Raw genomic sequence first — 19,957 nt, forward strand, 5'->3', positions numbered from 1 at the left:
GGCCCCCGCCTGCAGCCACACATGGGAGCCGGCCCGGGCAGATAATCATAGGTATTCATATCCCGGACCTCAATACCTGGCGTATAAGACGACCCCCGACTTTTCAGAAGAAAATTCGGGGTTAATAAGTCGTCTTATACGCCGGGCTATACGGTGTATATATAGTTCATTGGTGATATAGTGCAGAATTAATATGTTGGGATGCCTTAATATTTCACTTATAGTTCATACATTGGCAAAGTTCATTGGCAGTTCAGTTGTTTCAGCGCTGTTTTAGTATATTATGATCGGTGCACAGCACCACTCACCATCCACGGAGTTTTACCTCTGCTCGGGCTGGCACGGCTGTGTCCTGCGCTGGGAACAGCTGTGTTCTGCGCTGAGAAGGATGCCCGTCTGGGTAGGAGGTGAGTGGCAAGATCTCCGGTGGTCTCTGGGTCCCAAACTGGCACGGTTGGCGTCCGGCCTGTAGTGATGGTGATGTCCGGGACTCCGTACGCAAACCGGGGCTGTGAGCAGTTGTTTGTAGATTTGGCTGGAGAAGGCGTCCACGTGTGAACGCGGCACTATGCGCGCGTGTTGTAGTGGTCTCCGGAGTAGGGGCATCCAGCAGTTGCAAGTGGTAGGTAGCAAATTAGGTTATTGAAGTAATGTGCAAGCAGTATATGTCAGATGGGTACAGTACTGGTATGCTAGATGCGTTTCAATGCAGGGCATTTCAATGCAGGGCATTTCAATGCAGGGCATTTTCTTCAGTAGCGGTAGGTATCTAGTTCATGGGGGAAGCTCTCAATTTTATAATGTATTAGATGATGTAACATTCCACTTTTGACATTTGTGTTATGTAATCTTCAACTCGCCAGCATTTCTTCACACTTTGGCTACAAAAAATCGGATGGTTTTTGATGGTGATTCTCTGTAAAATGTAATGATAGAGGGTGTGTTTTTTATAGTCTTTATTGAATGGTAGCATTAGTTTGGGATCTTCGTTTTGAAGTGGTGGGTCTGTTGATTTGGAAATAAAAAATTGTGATCTATCTAAGGTGCGTATTTTGTTAAAAGACTCGTCTAAAACCTTCTTTGGATAGTTTTTGTCCAGGAATTTTTTTGTTAAAATTTCCGCTTCCTCCTCAAATTTAGTCTTGAGGGTGCAGTTTCTTTTAAGTCTGCGGTACTGGCCAGTTGGGACATTTAAAAGCCATCTAGGTAAGTGACAGCTATTAAAAAGGATAAAACTATTTTTCGCTACTGGCTTGTGATATGTACTGCAGATTAGCTTAGGTGGGTCGATAGATAAATTCCCCAAGATAAATTCGTATTCTTTTTCTGATATAATATCAGATTGAAGTGCAGTTTCACATAATGTTTTTCTTTCTTGACTGAACTCGACCGTAGGGTCCGACCTCAGTTTAGTGTAAGTATGGGTGTCTGACAATTGTCTTGTACATTCTAATTTGTATTGAAACTGCACTTCAATCTGATATTATATCAGAAAAAGAATCCAAATTTATCTTGGGGACACAGGAGAGACTCCCAGTCTTTTACTCTGTCCCCAAGATACACAAAGACCCCACAAATCCCCCAGGCCGCCCAATTGTATCAGGATTTAATTCACTTACCTCCAACCTGTCCCAACTAATTGACCGCTTCCTTCTTCAACCATTTGTCCAAACCACAACATCCTACCTAAAATACACCACACAAGCTATACAAATACTTGAGAACATCAAATGGGAACCCAATTATATCTTGGCTTCATTCGATGTAAGCTCTCTACACTATAATAAGACACGAAGACTGCTTAACCCCTTAAGGACGCAGGACGTAAATGTACGTCCTGGTGCGGTGGTACTTAACGCACCAGGACATACATTTACGTCCTGTGCATAACCGCGTGTCATGCGCGGCTGATCCCGGCTGCTGATCACAATGGCCGCGGGCGTCCGCCATTAACCCCTCAGGTGCCGGGATCAATACAGATCCCGGCATCTGCAGCAGTGCACGATTTAAATGAACGATCGGATTGCCCGCAGCGCTGCTGCGGGGATCCGATCATTCAGAACGCCGCACGGAGGTCCCCTCACCTTCCTCCTTCCGCCTCCCGGCGTCTTCTGCTCTGGTCTGAGATCGAGCAGACCAGAACAGAAGATAGCCGATAACACTGATCTGTTCTATGTCCTATACATAGAACTAATCAGTATTAGCAATCATGGTATTGCTATGAATGGGGACTATTCAAGTGTAAAAAAATGTAAAAGTAAAAAAAAATAAAAAAATTCCCTCCCCCAATTAAAAAGTAAAACGTCCGTTTTTTCCTATTTTACCCCCAAAAAGCGTAAAAAAAAAATTTATAGACATATTTGGTATCGCCGCGTGCATAAATGTCCGAACTATTAAAATAAAATGTTAATGATCCCGTACGGTGAACGGCGTGAACGTAAAAAAAAAAGTCCAAAATTGCTACTTTTTTTTATACATTTTATTAAAAAAAAATTATAAAAAATTAAAGTTTTTTTATATGCAAATGTGGTATCAAAAAAAAGTACAGATCGTGGCGCAAAAAATGAGCCCTCATACCGCCGCTTATACAGAAAAATAAAAAAGTTAGAGGTCATCAAAATAAAGGGATTATAAACGTACTAATTTGGTTAAAAAGTTTGTGACTTTTTTTTTTAAGCACAACAATAATATAAAAGTATGTAATAATGGGTATCATTTTAATCGTATTGACCCTCAGAATAAAGAACACACGTCATTTTTACCGTAAATTGTACGGCGTGAAAACGAAACCTTCCAAAATTAGCAAAATTGCGTTTTTCTTTTTAATTTCCCCACAAAAATAGTGTTTTTTGGATTGCGCCATACATTTTAAGATGAGTTATGTCATTACAAAGGACAACTGGTCGCGCAAAAAAAAGCCCTCATACTAGTCTGTGGATGAAAATATAAAAGAGTTATGATTTTTAGAAGGCGAGGAGGAAAAAATGAAAACGTAAAAATTAAATTGTCTGAGTCCTTAAGGCCAAAATGGGCCTTAAGGGGTTAAATGCCGTCCAACAATTTTTAACCAAAGGTGATGTCCTACCAGAGCAAATCTATTTTATTTTACAAGCCATATGCTACATTTTAAGTCACAATTGTTTTTATGATGAAAATTTATTTTATTTACAAGCCACTGGTACCGCCATGGGTATGAGGTTCGCGCCCCGCTATGCAAATCTGTTTATGGCAGCCTGGGAGGAGCAAATCATCTCCCCCAGAATGGGCGTGGACCTCATACTATGGCGACGCTACATAGACGACATTGTTTTTATTTGGAAGGGCCCTATGAACCTATTGGAAGATTTTATCCAGGAAATAAACACAAATAACCTGAATCTTAATTTTACCCCACATATTAGCATAGGTACTTTAGAATTTTTAGACCTTTTAATCACTATCGACCCACCTAAGCTAATCTGCAGTACATATCACAAGCCAGTGGCGAAAAATAGTTTTATCCTTTTTAATAGCTGTCACTTACCTAGCCGGCTTTTAAATGTCCCAACTGGCCAGTACCGCAGACTTAAAGGAGATGTCCGGTGCTCACTTTTCTAATTGTATCCGTTCCGGGCTGCAAAAAAAAAAAAGAAAATAAGCTTTTTCTTGCCTGTCTACGGTGCTCCGGTACAGGTGTTTGGTCCCCGGGCTGTATTCTTCTTACTTCCTGTTAGCCCAGCACGTCACATGGAGCTTCAGCCTATCACTGGCCGAGGCGGGACATCGCTGCGGCAGGTGATAGTTTGAAGCTCCATGTGACGTGCCGGGCTAACAGGAAGTAAGAAGAATACAGCCCGGGGACCGAACACCTGTACTGAAGCACCGGGGGAGCCTAGGCAGGTAAGAGAAAATTTGTTTTCTTTTATTTTTCAGCCCGGAACGGATACAATAAGAAAAGTGAGCACCGGACATCTCCTTTAAAAGAAACTGCACCCTCAACACTAAATTTGAGGAGGAAGCGGAAATTTTAACAAAATAATTCCTGGACAAAAACTATCCAAAGAAGGTTTTAGACGAGTCTTTTAACAAAATACGCACCTTAGATAGATCACAATTTTTTATTTCCAAATAAACAGACCCACCACTTCAAAACGAAGATTCCAAACTAATACTACCATTCAATAAAGACTATAAAAAAAATAGAAACAATTATCAAAAATAACTCGCACTTACTAAAGAATGACAAATTAATAGGATTGGACATCCCCTCACACCCACCTATTGTGTATTCAAAAGCCCCCAATTTAGGTATCCAAGTTGCTCCTACCATTAAACAATCATCCTCTAAAAAAGCACCCACATGGCTACACACTAAAGGTTTTCATAGCTGTGGCTCTTGCTCAGCCTGTAAAATCACCGAATTTCCAAGAAAGGTTACGGAAATCACATCAACAACCAATAAATATACACATCAAATATCCGAATGCCTTACCTGCCGTACCAAAGGAGTGATTTACTTGATCCAATGCACCTGCGGTAAACAATACATAGGACGAACAGAGACAATTAAAAATACGTATTTCCAAGCACATATACAACATCAAAAAAGGCACAAAAACAAACCCTCTATCATTACATTTTACAGTGCATCACAATCAAAACCCATCCGAATTATTTTTTGTAGCCATTCAAAGTGTGAAGAAATGCTGGCGAGGTGGAGGTTACATAACACAAATGTCAAAAGCGGAATCTAGGAAGATCTTCGAATTTGACACAATCGCACCAAAAGGATTAAATTCAGAACTTGAAATCTTCGGATTTCTGTAACAAGACAAGTTACTTGTGGTGTGGCTGTTCCCCATGACCCGTCACTGGCTGGCCGCATAATGACCCAGTGATGGTCCTTGGGGTCTAGCCCACCCAAGTCCATAATCGCACATCAAGTCAGAATCCCTCAAGACAACATCAGAAACTTCCTACATTTTTCTACATTTTAACATTTTTTTTTTTACATCTTATACATTTTTATACACTATTATACATTTTTTATACATTTTACACATTTTTATCATACTTACACAAGTTCTACATACATTTCTATCATTTTTATCACATTTATTTTTTTATATTCTATCTATTTTACATTTCATATTTTTATTTTACCTCCATATATATTTTAACATATTTTATACATAAATATATTGCTATTATGCACATCCACATTCAACACTATTAATAAATGTTTGAATTGATGGATCTTTACCACCATAAACCTACATCCCTATATTTTATATGGTGGGACCAAATATTGTGTCCTGTTGATTCACAGTGCATTATTTAATATTGCCAAAATGTGCCCATGTGTCCATTGCAATACATATCTATTTATATATTAATTCATGTATCCAACTTCCAGTACATATTTTTGTATTATATACCCATCTACATCTCATTTACTACACTTATTAGATTCACCACGTATTATAACCAATACAACACTTACCACATCCAGAACTCAAAGTTCCTCCTTTTTTTTCCCCCCCAAAATGTTACATCATCTAATACACTATAAAAGTGAGAGCTTCCCCCATGGACTAGATACCTACCGCTACTGAAGAAAATGCCCGAGGCATAAAAACGCATCTAGCATACCAGTACTGTACCCATCTGAAGTATACTGCTTGCACATTGCTTCAATAACCTAACTTGCTACCTACCACTTGCAACTGCTGGATGCCCCTACTCCGGAGACCACTACAACACGCGCGCACATAGTGCCGCATTCACACGTGGACGCATTCTCCGGCCAAATCTACAAACAACTGCTCACAGCCCCGGTTTGCGTACGGAGTCCCGGACATCACCATCACTACAGGCCGGACGCCAACCGTGCCAGTTTGGGACCCAGAGACCACCGGAGATCTTGCCACTCACCTCCTACCCAGACGGGCATCTTTCTCAGCGCAGAAAACAGCCGTTCCCAGCGCAGGACACAGCCGTGCCAGCCCAAGCAGAGGTAAAACTCCGGGGATGGTGAGTGGTGCTGTGCACCGATCATAATATACTAAAACAGCGCTGAAACTGAACTGCCAATGAACTTTGCCAATGTATGAACAATGAAATATTAAGGCATCCCAACATATTAATTCTGCACTAGATCACCAATGAACTATATCGCCAACGAATGAAGTGCAACAAGTGTATTTACACATGAACTAAGTGCAATAAGCAGAGCAATATATATTTTATATTTCTATTCTACTTGGTACAGATACTGTTTTTATCATCTTTCATCTATGATAAATTTTTATTGATACCATTTTCATATTGCCGTTCTCCCCATGCAAGGGCCCTGCTAAGGCAACCGGCACAGATATATACTATTTAAATAATAATTGTCTATCAATCATTCATACCTCTGAATCTCTTCTCATTCTTTAATTTATCCTTAATTCACATTTTCACAGTACTCTTGAGGACTGGTAACTATAAATATTTCATATTTATATCACACAATCTAAAGATCATTTAACCCTTTCCCTAATAAAAGTTTGAATCTCCCCCCTTTTCCCATTAAAAAAACAAACAAAAAAACCTGTAAATATAAACATATGTGGCATCGCCACGTGCGTAAATGTCAAAATATATAATTAAATCGCACAGTCAATGTCATACGTGCCAAAAAATTCCAAAGTCCAAAATAGCGTATTTTTGGTCACTTTTTATACCATAAAAAAGCGATCAAAACGTCTGAACAAAACTAAAATGGTACCAATAAATGTTCAGATCACTGTACAAAAAATGAGCCCTCATACTGCCCCGTACATGAAAAAATAATAGTTATAGGGGTCAGAAGATGACAATTTTAAACTTATAAATTTTCCTGCATGTAGTTATGCTTTTTTTTCTGCGTAGAAACGGAAGCCCCCAAAAGTTCCAAAATGGCATTTTTTTTCTTCCATTTTGTCGCACAATTATTTTTTTTTTTTCCATTTTGCCGTAGATTTTTGGTGGTAGAATTGGTGGTGCAAAAAAACCAAGCCATCATATGGATTTTTAGGTGCAAAATTTAAAGGGTTATGATTTTTAAAAGGTAAGGAGGAAAAAACTAAAGTGCAAAAAACTATTTTTTTTTTTTTTCTTTGCCTTTATTCAATTATAAGCACTTCAAACGCCCATATTGACCTTATGTTGTGGTGATATTGATTAATTATACACAATGCCAGAAAGGAAACCTCTCCTTAGTTCCTTTTTATATAGTGAGGTATATGCTTTGGGTCTTTCAGTCTTTCAGTGTAGTGACATTCTCTCTTCCGTGTTTCACAGTGGGTAAACTAAAAAGCCCCTTCCTGAAGATCGAGGACCAGAGCCGGTGAGTGATTAACAACAAGAAAGATATATAGTGTAACTTTACCTTTTTACACAAGAGATTGTAGCAAACAAAATCCCCAAATTAACTGTGGTGCAGTCAGTTGGTAAAGTTGCCCTATCTGATTGGGAACAGACAGATTGGCTTTAAACCAAAGCCAGAAGTTGATCCATACAGAATACAAAGGAAATGTTAATGTTCTTTTGTATGTATTCCTGTGTTCAGCTCCAAAACTGGTTTTCCAGCCTAAAGATGGGCATAGAAAAAAATCTAATTTCCTTTCTTGCTACGCCACCACTGCTGCTATTGTGAAGGTCTGGTCCTGCTGTGCAACAATGTCTGGGTTGGCCCAAGCAATTGCACACTAAGCCAATCAAGGGTTGCAGCACTGTCCACCACTGATTGGCTGAAAAGGCATTTCCACGTTCTGACCCTAACCCAGGAAGTGCTGTGCAGTGGAACAAGAGCTATGTGATACCGGCAGCAGCTTCAAAGCAAAGCATGTAGGTATTTGTGGTTTCTCCCCCCCCCCTATAGCACCTGCCTAAGTTACTCCCCAGAAAACACCTTTAGTATAGGGTCACACATGGCAGGTCTGCAGCAGAAAATATGCCTGCATGAACACACCCTTAAAGGGAATGTCCCTTTTTTTTTTTTTTTTTTTTTTTTTTATGAAATTATATTTTAGCATTAGTTAAGTTAGTTTATTAAATGGATGTGTAATTAATTTTCCATTTTATTCATGTATGTTTGCATTGGGGGCTGCCATTACCTAGAGCATCTGTGATGACGTCACTTAACGACACCTTCACAGATGCTCTACGGCACTCACTGGCCATAGAAAAACGAAGTGGAAGCCAGTCTCATAGAAGAACACTTAAAATCTAAAATGCTATGTTCTGCACATGTCATACCATGCGCTGAACCCAGCAAGTGTCTGACACAAGGGGGAGCTGGTGCCATGTTGTTAGCATAAGCAGCTGCTCCCGGAACTATTGCCACTTCCCCAGCTAGTTTCACGCATAAGCCGCTGGAAGCCGCTTGTAGGCGACAGCCCAGTGACCACCCTAGGCCCTCATGCTTAATTAGTACCTGTTTGTTCAGTGCTCCATCCCTGCTCCTGGTTCTCCCTGGCTATTGTTTTGTTACAGCTTCGGCTGCTGCCCAGGCAAGAGCTTACTGATTCACTGGCCGGCCTTGTAATGAGAGCAACGCGCAGCGTGACGTCATCAACAAGCGCTGCACTCATTACACAGCCAGCCAGTGAATTGGTGAGCTCCTGCCTGGGCTACAGCCAAAGCTGTAACAAAACAGTAGCCCTGATCATCACAGCCTGCCAGAGTAGAAACTCCAGGAGGGGGAAGGTAAAGGATAAGGGGTCACTGTGGGAATCAGTGTTTCCCAGCCAGGGTTGTTCTGGATGATGCAAAACTACGCTAGCTGTCTGGGTATGCTGGGAGTTAGTTTTGCAGCATCTAGAGGCACCCTGGTTAGGTAACGCTGGTATGGAGCTGCAACACTGTGTAGAGCAGTGTTTCCCAACCAGGATGTTGCAAAACTACAACTCCCACCATGTCTAGACAGCCTTTAGCTATCGGGCATGCTGGGAGTTATAGTTTTGCATCATCTGGAGGCCCACTGTTTAGGAAACACTGCTCCACACATACCAGTGTTTCCCAACCAGGTTGCCTCTAGCTGGCATGCTGGAAGTTATAATTATTTGGTACAGGTCACATTGTTTATCAATATTTATATTGGAGTCATAGTGTGTGGCGGTATTATACTGAAGCGTGCAGTATGTGGTAGTATTATACTGAAGGGCACTGTGTGTGGCGATGGTATACTCAGGGGCACAGTGTGTGGTAGCGTTCAAGTCCTACAGCGAACAGTAGATTTATGTACGCCACACTTCGCTTATAGCACTGTGAGGCAGTGGGCAAGAGACGTCTGGCAGCGGCAAGCAGTGAGCAAGAGACGCCTGGCAGGCTGTATTTTACCACTTTTCAGACACCAACAACATGCTGCTGCCCAGTGGGAAAAAAAACTCCAAAACCCCCCTCCCCACTCTCCTTCCACAAGAGGAAGGTGTAGACGGGTAAGGCCAAATTTGCAGCAGTCGGTTTACAAGTTGCTTGCCTTTAAGAGATTTCTCATGTTGGCTCCCTCTGATGATCAACACTGGGAAATATTAAGATATTGATTTTTTTTTTTTATATTTTGGTACAAGTAACGAGAAAAAAAAAATTTACGTTTCGAAAAATGTGAAATGTATTTAACAAAAAGTAAATAAAATAAAATTTTCACCGGGTAATAGTGTGGGTGAACAGGAGACCGATGCGGGGTCTCTGACTAACATACATACCTTCAGTCCGGCGCAGTATTGTGCCCATTAGGCACAAGCGCTCACGTGACCATGAATATTCAAATTCAGCTGGCGGGTGCGTCTCTAGTGTGCAATTCAGCGAAGCTAGAAGCTGATCCTTAGAGGGACCGGACTGAAGGTATGTATGTTAGAGACCCTGTATAGGTCTCCTGTATACCCCACACTATAGTACCTGACGGAGATGAGCAGCAGAGAATAGACAAGTCTTATAGGTGCGCTGATTGCACTAGGAGCAGGGCAGCAGCGGGGACATGCCGGGTGGCAGCGGTGAATGAATGAAGCCTACATGCGGGACATGTCACCTTCATTCACCGCTGCCTGTTCCCAACATGTCCCGCTGCTGCCCTGCTCGAAGAAGAGCAGCGGGAGGGGAAGTAAGGACACTGGAGGGGCGGGGAAATAGGGGAATAAGTTAAGCACACTGGGGCCAATGAATTATTATAAATATGCATGGAAGGCATACATTTGGGGGTCAAAGTAGTAGTTTAAAAACCCTACCGGGAGCTCTGAATGGCTCCTTGGTGCCGGCCATTCAGGGCCCCCGACTGATAATTTAAAAGTGAAAGTAAACATACAACAGTACATCGCAGGGGAGCGGAGGATTCCGCCCGCTCCCCTGTTTAATACCTTCTGATCGTATACGGTCTCAGAAGTGAGACCCGGTGTGATCATTCCCTCAGTCCCTGTACTACAACCCCCATCATGGAACAGAATCTGTTCCATGATGGGGATAGTAGTACAAACACTAATGTAGCCTCCCCAGCCACCGGCAGACTCCACAGCTGGGGAACTACGACTCTCATCATAGAAAGAAGTATTTTTTCCTTGATGGGAGTAGTAGTCCCGGCTGCAGTAGTCTGTAGGCAGAGGTGTTAAAATGACCATAAAATAACGGTACATGAAGGATGTTAGAACAGGTCTTAACGGATGAATATGCCCGTTATTTTGACGGACATTATTCAGCCGTTAGCACCCGTTAATATACATCCGTTATTTCATCCGTTTTTTTAATGATCCATTACGGATGTACAATAACGGGTGAATACACTGTTGTGTGAAAGCAGCTTATGTATAAAGTGATTTATAGATTTTTCTTACATTTTATTTTGAAGACTTTGAAACCAGTTACTTTCTTTCTATAATTTTTATCTCAAGATTCAATGATTTAAACATTATTGGGGAGTTTTATCAAAACCTGTACACAGAAAAGGTTGCCCATAGCAACTAATCATTCTTAAAAATAGAATCTGGTTGTTAAGAGCAACTGGTCGATTTTCCTCTGAACAGGTTTTGATAAATCTCACCAATAGTGTTTGTTTTGGAGACTATTAGTATTGTAGCTTGAGGATGACTGTATTGTATATTTACTATCTGTGTTCACATGCTGTGGATTTGTAGCAGATTTTCTCAGTTAACTTCAATAGGGAAGTCAAAATTTCACAGCATATCCTCTACATGGGAATATACCTGTACAGTGTATTCTTATGGTGTGGCTGAGAGCTGTAGCATTACTGCACAATTACTATGGTAAAACCTGTGAATATTTCCTTAGGGTAGGGTCACATAGGTGCGCATCTGCAGCGTATTTGATGCTGCAAAAGAACTGCTGGCAGTCACAGAGCCATCGCAGAGCTGCAGCCACCATAGCTCTATGTCCGCTCTTATCTGTGGATATAATGCCGGCAGTAACAAGCAAACACGCAGGGCTACAGCCGCAGCAAGAACCTTGCTCTGCTGTGGCTTTGATTGCTGGCAGCACATCTGCATTGTCACATAGCTGCTGATGCGCTCCCATATGACCCTACCCTACCCACACTGGTTCCCTGCAGATTTGAAGTTTTAAATTACAAAATTTTTGAGCTGCATATCTGCTATTGTGGATCCATACTTGCAGATCTCCTGTGTCCTAATGGCCATTTTACAGGGAAAAAAAGGTAGTGACAGGTTAAACAGTAGGTTTGACGTAAAGTTTCTGTTGTAGATGATGTTGTTGTATTGTTGATAATTTTTATTTTTTTATCCAAGATTTTCATTTGCTTTGTCTCCGTAGAAAATACCGTCCGATCCACTGCTCCTTCTCCAACTTTCCTGAGTGCTCATTCATTTCTTCAAACAGGAGTCCCTTTGAGACCCCTCGCACAAACAGTACACATAAGGACCGAGACCCTAGGTATGTCTTACTGGCCATATCATTTTAAGTGTCTCTTCAATAACTGTGCACACTTGTAAGGTGGTATTACAGATACAGAAGCTGAGCAACCACTGAAGAACAGTGTGGTTACTCTTATCCTGGGTATAAAACCCCCTTCAGTTCGACATTGCACAATTAACAGCAATGGTGATTCTGTCAAATGGAGTTTTCCTGTAGGTACTACCATTTCATTTAGCAGCGGATAGGTGAAAAGTTTTGATTATAGGAAAACCTTTTAACTTCACTTGCTATATAATCAAGATGGCAGATAAAATATACCCTGATTATTGAGCCTTTGTTAAGCTTCATCAATTTTTTTAATTGGTTTATATGAAGGCTTTATAACTTGTTCATGCCGCATAGCACAATTTCCAGTGCAATTTCCTGCCCTAATCAAATTATGTTTAGATATGGGGAATGTATTAATAGAAAAACAAAGCTTGTGTGCAAATACCCATAACATATAACTCTTTGGCCGAGTTCTCACGGCAGAATTTCTGCATGGAATTCTGCATGAATTTATAGCCAATTCCCTTCAGTGGAATTCCTGCAGCAGAAATTCTGCCGTGTGAACGGGACAGCAGAATCCCATTGAAGTGTATTGGCTATAAATTCATGCAGAATTCAGTGTGAACTCTGCCTTTATTGAAAAATCATATAAGAAAAGGAGTAATACATACATCAAAAAATGTGGCAACATTACCTGAGACCTGCAGGTTAATACAGGTATAATGGTATTTGTGGTATAGTCACAAATGATGTCAGCCGGATAAAAAGTACTTGTTATATACTGAGAGAATTAGCAGCCCAAATGGCACTAGATGTGCAAATAAGCAAGCTAAACAGCTACTAGTAAGTGCTATTTACAGTTCATGCCAAATAAGCATGCAAGGTAATAGAGCAGTAACCAGCAAATTACTATACAGGCCCTAAAACAAAAGTAGTGAAATGGTGCAGGAATCGGCATAGCGCCACTCCTATCCTGGTTCCTGCATTATTTCACTACTTTTGTTGTTGCTTTGCTCGTTCTTTTGGTTAATTTACACAGAGAAGGTAGTAAAGATCAGCTCCATGAAATCTTGAATATGTGTGCTTTAATATGTCATCCCTAATCTGTTAGGGAACTGAACAAGGATGAGTTTGAGAGACCACAGAACTGGGACAAGAGTGGGTATTGTGAGTGCTGCCAGTTGACGTACACAAGGCTTAGTGAGGTAAGAGGTTTTCTCCGGTATGTTTACACAGTTTTTAAAGGGAGCCTGGCAACACTTTCATGCTGCCTGAACCACACATTGAGTGGTGCCTGGTGTATTCTTCCCACCCCTCTTGCCTTTATTGTTAGAGCTCTATTAACCCCCCCCCCATGCAGACAGCTTAATTTTTGCATTTTCGTTTTTTTTTTTTTTCTTTCCCTCCTGTCCTTCTAAGAACCAATTGTTTTCCATCCACATACCATATGAGGTGTTGATATATAATTTTATTTTTTATTTTTTTTTATGTATGGTTAAACCCAAAAAAATATTGTGTGGAAAAATTGAAAAGGAAACTGCAACTTTTGGAGGGTTTTATTTTGCGTTGTGCACTTTACTGTAAAATTTACATGTTGTCTTTATTCTGTGGGTCAATACTAATCAAAATAATACCCATGCTTTAAAAAATAAAAATTAAACTGTAGCAAAAGTAATATATTTAAAATTGCTCTATTTTAATCACCTATAAGGCTGCTTTCACACTATAAAATTCATCCGTTTTAAAGATCCGTTTGATCCATTATAAAAACCCTGAAAATTGTCCATTAAACGTCCGTTAGAAAATCCCGTTATAGTCTATGGGATTTTTACATTTTCCATTTTTAATCAGTGTTAGTCCATTATTAATAACGGACGTTATTTAGTGACGGGAGAATGAGCGGAAGAAATAGTGCATGAATTTTATAGTGTTAAAGCAGCCTAAATCTAATTTTTTTGGGATGTGATTAAAAAGCAACAGTTTTGTACTTAAAAAAAAAAAAATTTGCTTTTTTTACATTTACGACGTTCATTGTACGTGATAATTATGAATATATTTTGTACATTTAAGCATGCGCCGATACCAAATGTTTTTTATTTTTTTACTTTTTTTTTTAATTAAAAGGGGATAAAGGGCTATTTTAATTTTTTATTGGGGGATGGGCTTATTCACTTAAAGGGGTAGATCAATTAAGTAAACTATTATTTATTTAATTCCCTCATGTAATTATAAATATAACTTCAAGAAAAAAACGTAGTTTCAAATGGCAGGAAATGCTTTACCCCAAATGCAGTTGTGCATTTATGCTGGGGGAGCAGATCCTGCACTTGTGGTCTGTTTCTAAGGGCGATCCCCAGCATAAAATGCATACAATGGGGGATGCCTGCAGCAGACTAATACATTTAATTTAGGTGCACTTCTGTGGTAGATGTAGACAGTGACATAGGACTAACCCTCAAAAGATGATAAAATTGAGACATTAGCCAGTATATCCTTAAGGACATACCTGAGCCCGTTGGACCTACCGGAGCCCACACACCAACTGGCTCAGGTATGTCCTTAATATAGCGGGAAATATGCTGCGTATTCCTCACTTACCATACACACAAGGCTTTCCAGCGGCAGCTCTATGTGCAGTGGATTTTGGAGGTTGGCCGCGCATCAGTCATGCCGGCACACAGCCTAGCCTCCAAAATCCACTGCACACACAGGGCCGCCGCCGGAAAGCCTTGTGTGTATGGTGAGCGAGGGATACACAGCATATTTTCCTCTGCCGCTTCAGATTTTGCGCACCGTCAAATACGCTGCGTGTACGCTAGGTGGGAACGTACCCTTATAGGCATCATTAACGTTCACCTGTGAGGCCGGCAACATATCAGTCTACTTGGGTGGGGCTCATAGCCTTCCTCCCTCCTCCCATTGTATGTGTGCTTAGCCGCACTGGAGGTAACTGGGAGCAGGCTGTGAGTCAGACCTAATGCTACTGTAATTGCCCATACGGCACAGGTAGGTTTAGTGTTAGGTCCCGTGCCACTTGAGAAACCTTGGCATTGGTGTGCGGGCTCAGGTATGTCCTTCATATAAGGATATACTAGCTAATGTCTCAACTTTAACATCATTTTGAGGGTTAGTCATATGTCACTGTCTACATCTACCACAGTAGTGCACCTACAATTATAAATATAACTTCCTAAGCGAGTAATTAAAAGTAATGCTTCATTGCAGAGCTATATGAAGCACACAATGTGCGAAATGCAGGAAAATGAACCATCCTGCGTCCACTCTCGGCTCTGTTCCCCTAAATTCTTCTGGCCCACACCCTTGGAGACAGTCATGTGACTTTTATGCGGTCTCTGAGTCCATGTAAGCCACGCCCCCAGAAGCAACTACACAGAAGAAAAATCTGATAACTGAGGAAGTGAAGGGGCTTTACAGATGGACTTTGACTTTTTGGGAATGCTGGGAGTTGTAGTTTTGCAACAGATGGAGGCTACTATTTTGTGAGTCATTGCTGTATAGTAACGCTCTGAGGGTTGGTGCCAAGGGACTGGGGGAAGAAAACGGCAGTTAGGAGGAAGTGAGCACAGAGCGGCAGCAAAGGATGCTGGGATTTGTAGTTTAAAGACAGCATGTGCGGAAGGGAACAAGTAGGAGGGCAGAAAGGTGTATTAGAGCCACCTACAGGAGATCTAATAGGTCACAGTAGAATACAGGGTGGGCCATTTAAATGGATACACCTTAATAAAATGGGAATGTTTGGTGATATTAACATCCTGTTTGTGGCACATTAGTATATGTGAAGGGGGAAACTTTTCAAGATGGGTGGTGACCATGGTGGCCATTTTGAAGTCGGCCATTTTTAATCCAACTTTTGTTTTTTCAATAGGAAGAGGGTCATGTGACACATCAAACTTATTGGGAATTTCACAAGAAAAACAATGATGTGCTTGGTTTTAACATAACTTTATTCTTTCATGAGTTATTTACAAGTTTCTGAACAATTATAAAATATGTTCAATGTGCTGCCCATTGTGTTGGATTGTGAATGCAACCCTCTTCTCCCACTCTTCACACACTGATAGCAACACCGCAGGAGAAATGCTAGCACAGGCTTCCAGTATCCGTATACACTGCTATATACTACTATATACACCGCAGGAGAAATGCTAGCACAGGCTTCCAGTATCCATATACACTGCTATATAGTACTATATACACAGCAGGAGAAATGCTAGCACAGGCTTCCAGTATCCATATACACTGCTATATAGTACTATATACACAGCAGGAGAAATGCTAGCACAGGCTTCCAGTATCCGTATACACTGCTATATACTACTATATACACCGCAGGAGAAATGCTAGCACAGGCTTCCAGTAGTTTCAGGTGCTGCAGAATGGGCAAAACAAAAATTGGAACAGGACCCTCAGTTTATGCAGAAGATTTTGTTCAGTGATGAGGAAAACTTTTATGTGAATGGTGAAGTTAACAAACAAAACCACCGCTTTTGGTCTGACACTAACCCACATTGGATAGATTTCTCCTGAGGTGTATATAGTAGTATATAGCAGTGTATATGGATACTGGAAGCCTGTGCTAGCATTTCTCCTGCGGTGTTTGTGAAGAGTGGGAGAAGAGGGTTGCATTGACAATCCAACACAATGGGCAGCACATTGAACACATTTTATAAGTGGTCAGAAACTTGTAAATAACTCATGAAAGAATAAAGTTATGTTAAAACCAAGAACTTCATTGTTTTTCTTGTGAAATTCCCAAGAAGTTTGTCACATGACCCTCTTCCTATTGAAAAACAAAAGTTGGATTCAAAATGGCCGCCATGGTCACCACCCATCTTGAAAAGTTTCCCCTCTCACATATTAACTTCCTGTTTGTGGCACATTAGTATATCACCAACCATTCCCATTTTATTAAGTGGTATCCCTATAAATGGCCCACCCTGTAGATGCAAGGTTAATGTCCTAAGCTGATAGGAGTTTTGTTTTTTTTGTGACAGGAGGCAGGTGAGTAGATCTCCAGCCACCAACTTAACTCATCTGACCCTTGCGGTCGTGTACGTTGGTGATCCAGTGAGCTGTACAAAACCCCTGTAAGGCTTCACATGCCATCTGAAGGGTTAATGGCGGGCATCAGTGTGTTTGTTCTCTTATGTCCGCCATTACCATGGGTCCCTGGCTGCTGATATCGGCCAGGACCTGCCGTGCATGAAGTAAGCACAAGACGTAAATGGGCATCCAGGGCATCAGTTCATACATTTTACATCCATTGTCCTTATGGGGGTTAAGGCCAATGGTGCGGTGTGAAGCCGCCACGGTTTTTCCCGATGCAGCATGAAAGTGGTTACAGGTTCCTTTTAAATGGGTCAAATTTGAGACTAAGCAAGGAAATCTAAATACTCTGTGGAAAATGTTAGACGTGGATTATAAAAACGTAAAACAGATTTTGAGGTGGAATTGTAAAATGCAGTTGATGTGACTTAAATAAATAGGTTTTTCTAATTTTGATTCCTGTCAGAACTGGAGAAAATCTGCTTCAAATTGGCTTTGTTGCTTGTTTGTGCAATGGGGGGAAAAACCCTCTCAAAAAACAATGGCCCTCATTTACTAAGAGTGTCGGGTTTATTTCCGAGTGTTTCTTGATTTAAAAAATAACGCTATCATATACCCACCGCAGCGCAAGTAGCGCTTGTCAATGATAGCGCTTCAGAGGCATGTGTGTATAGAAGCTAAGTGGGGACCAGACATATAGCGTTATCTGGTCCCCACTTCGCTTCTATACATAATCCTCAGCAAACGCCACAGCTGCCCCATCGCCTCCCGTCATCCCCGGTGTTATAATTACCTGTTTCCTGCCCGCGTCCGTGATCATTCTGGCTTCGGCTTTTGCTGTGCGCTGTCACTGTGCGCACTGACAGTGACGTCACGACGCGCGTTTGGGGACGTCACTCGTCAGTGCGCACAGTGACAGCGCACAGCAACAGCGCCGAAGCCAGAATGATCGCGGACCCGGGCCGGAAACAGGTAATTATAACACCGGGGATGGGGGAGGCGATGGGGCAGCTGTACTGTTTGTTGAGGATTGTGTATAGAAGCGAAGTGGGGATCAGATAACGCTATATGTCTGGTCCCCACTTCGCTTCTATATACGTATGCCTCTGAAGTGCTATCATTGACAAGCATTAGCCAGTGGTCTCCAACCTGCGGACCTCCTTCTATCTCTATCTATATTCTATCTCTATCTATATTCTATCTCTATCTATATTCTATCTCTATCTATATTCTATCTCTATCTATATTCTATCTCTATCTATATTCTATCTCTATCTATATTCTATCTCTATTCTATCTCTATCTATATTCTATCTCTATCTATATTCTATCTCTATCTATATTCTATCTCTATCTCTATCTATATCTATAATATATATACACACACAAAGCAGGGGGCAAGATGTATAGAAGCTGTGGGGACATGTACAAAACCCCCAGCGATTCTATATATCTTTCCCCACCGCAGCTCTCCCTGAATGACTCCTCAGTACCGGCCATTCAAGGATCCCGGCGGGGAATTTGAAAATGAAAGTAAAATACATAATACATCGTACATAGCTGGGGAGCGGACCATGCCGCCCGCTCCCCTGCTTAATAACTTTTGATCGGATCGGGTCTCAGAAGTGAGACCCGATGCGATCAACCCCTTAGCCCCTGTACTACTACTACATGGGACAGACCCTGTTCCTTGATGGGGGTAGGATTCACTCGGTTTTCAGTAATTTCTCGACAGCTCAGAGCTGTCAGGTTTTAGTGAAGAAAAATTCCCTGGTTTTCCTGTGAGTTTTTCATCATACTCCGAGTGTTTTTTCTGTTTTGTTGGGAACACGTCTTTTTGTGATAACCACGCCCATTTTGACGGGTTTAAAAAAACACTCGGAGTGATGATATATTTTGTCGGGTTGTGCGACCAAATTTGTGTCGCATGGGCTATATTTGGTCGCACAACCTGACAAAAAAAGTTGGGTTGACATTAGTAAATGAGGGCAAATTTGTATAATAAGAGTAGAATTTCCTGTTGTATTTAATGGAGAAAATTTCAATAATGTACGGGCTTCCCTAAAATAAACCAACAAACAGGAATCGCCTGTCTCCCCGCTCCCCTGACGTTCGGGTATCTCGCTCCACTCCTCCACGGGCGTCTTCTTCCTGGTCCGGCTATGGTCAGCGCGTCACAATGCCCAGCCGAGGCGGGACATCGCTATGGTTGGCGTTGGGCTGAGTGTGCCCAATACATTGCCCAATACCGTGCCTCAATCCATCACACTGCTGCTCAGCCTAAGGCAATGCGATGTGCTGACCACAGCTGGACCAGGAAGACTTCGTTGGCCAAGGAGCGGAGTGAGATACCGGGTCACCGGGGGAGCAAAGGCAGGTGAGTACTTTTTATTGTTTTATTTTAAGGCAACCTGGGCATTGTACTTGCTTTTTTTTTTTTTTTCCCCAATCTGACTTCTCCTTCAATGGTATGTTGTTGGTGTTTTTTTTTTTTTTTTTTTTTTTTTTGTCTTATGTTTTTTTTCACATAAGTTCACATAAAAATCCAAGTTGAATCCACTCCAATATGCTCTGTGCAAAAGCCTTACACCTCTTGTAAAATGGTAAGAATATAGATACAAGATCACACTGTCCTCTGTTTACCTCCCACAGCACCTTATCAGTGAACAGCACTGCCTCTTCGCTTTCAATGCTTCCAATTACAAAGTCATTGATGACATTACATCTCGTACCATCTGTGACCTCGTTCCTTTGCCTCATGGGTAAGTGTTTACATTGTCCTCCTCCTATGGTCGTTGCCCAGGCCCTTTATTTGGTTTTGACTCACTGGTCAAAACTTCCATTGAGGCAACTTTACTTCTAGAAGTCTCTTCCTATACTGCGTTGTCAGCAGGAGCATTACATTTGACTATAGCTCATGTGCTCTCAGGCTCTTAGTGATTTATGTGGTCCTCAGGGG

At 41.4% G+C, this 19,957-nt stretch overlaps 1 protein-coding gene and 1 long non-coding RNA gene across 3 annotated transcripts in view; one reads left to right on the forward strand and one right to left on the reverse strand.

Moving 5' to 3' along the window:
• Positions 1–19,957, forward strand: part of DBF4B (DBF4 zinc finger B) — a 67,873-nt gene that overhangs the window by 25,551 nt on the left and 22,365 nt on the right. For both annotated transcript variants that reach the window (XM_056548334.1, XM_056548333.1), the window contains exons 9-12: positions 7,306–7,351; positions 11,782–11,901; positions 13,043–13,136; positions 19,651–19,760. In XM_056548334.1, the coding sequence (XP_056404309.1) occupies positions 7,306–7,351; positions 11,782–11,901; positions 13,043–13,136; positions 19,651–19,760 (370 nt within the window). The remainder of the gene's footprint in view (positions 1–7,305; positions 7,352–11,781; positions 11,902–13,042; positions 13,137–19,650; positions 19,761–19,957) is intronic.
• On the reverse strand, positions 198–8,544 carry LOC130296612 (uncharacterized). Its single transcript, XR_008849243.1, has 3 exons — positions 8,441–8,544; positions 4,472–4,510; positions 198–916 (listed from the first exon to the last, which is right to left on the reverse strand). It is a non-coding gene; the product is annotated as an uncharacterized LOC130296612 (long non-coding RNA).

Source organism: Hyla sarda, chromosome 12 (genome assembly GCF_029499605.1).
Source record: "Hyla sarda isolate aHylSar1 chromosome 12, aHylSar1.hap1, whole genome shotgun sequence".
Lineage (NCBI taxonomy): Eukaryota > Metazoa > Chordata > Amphibia > Anura > Hylidae > Hyla > Hyla sarda.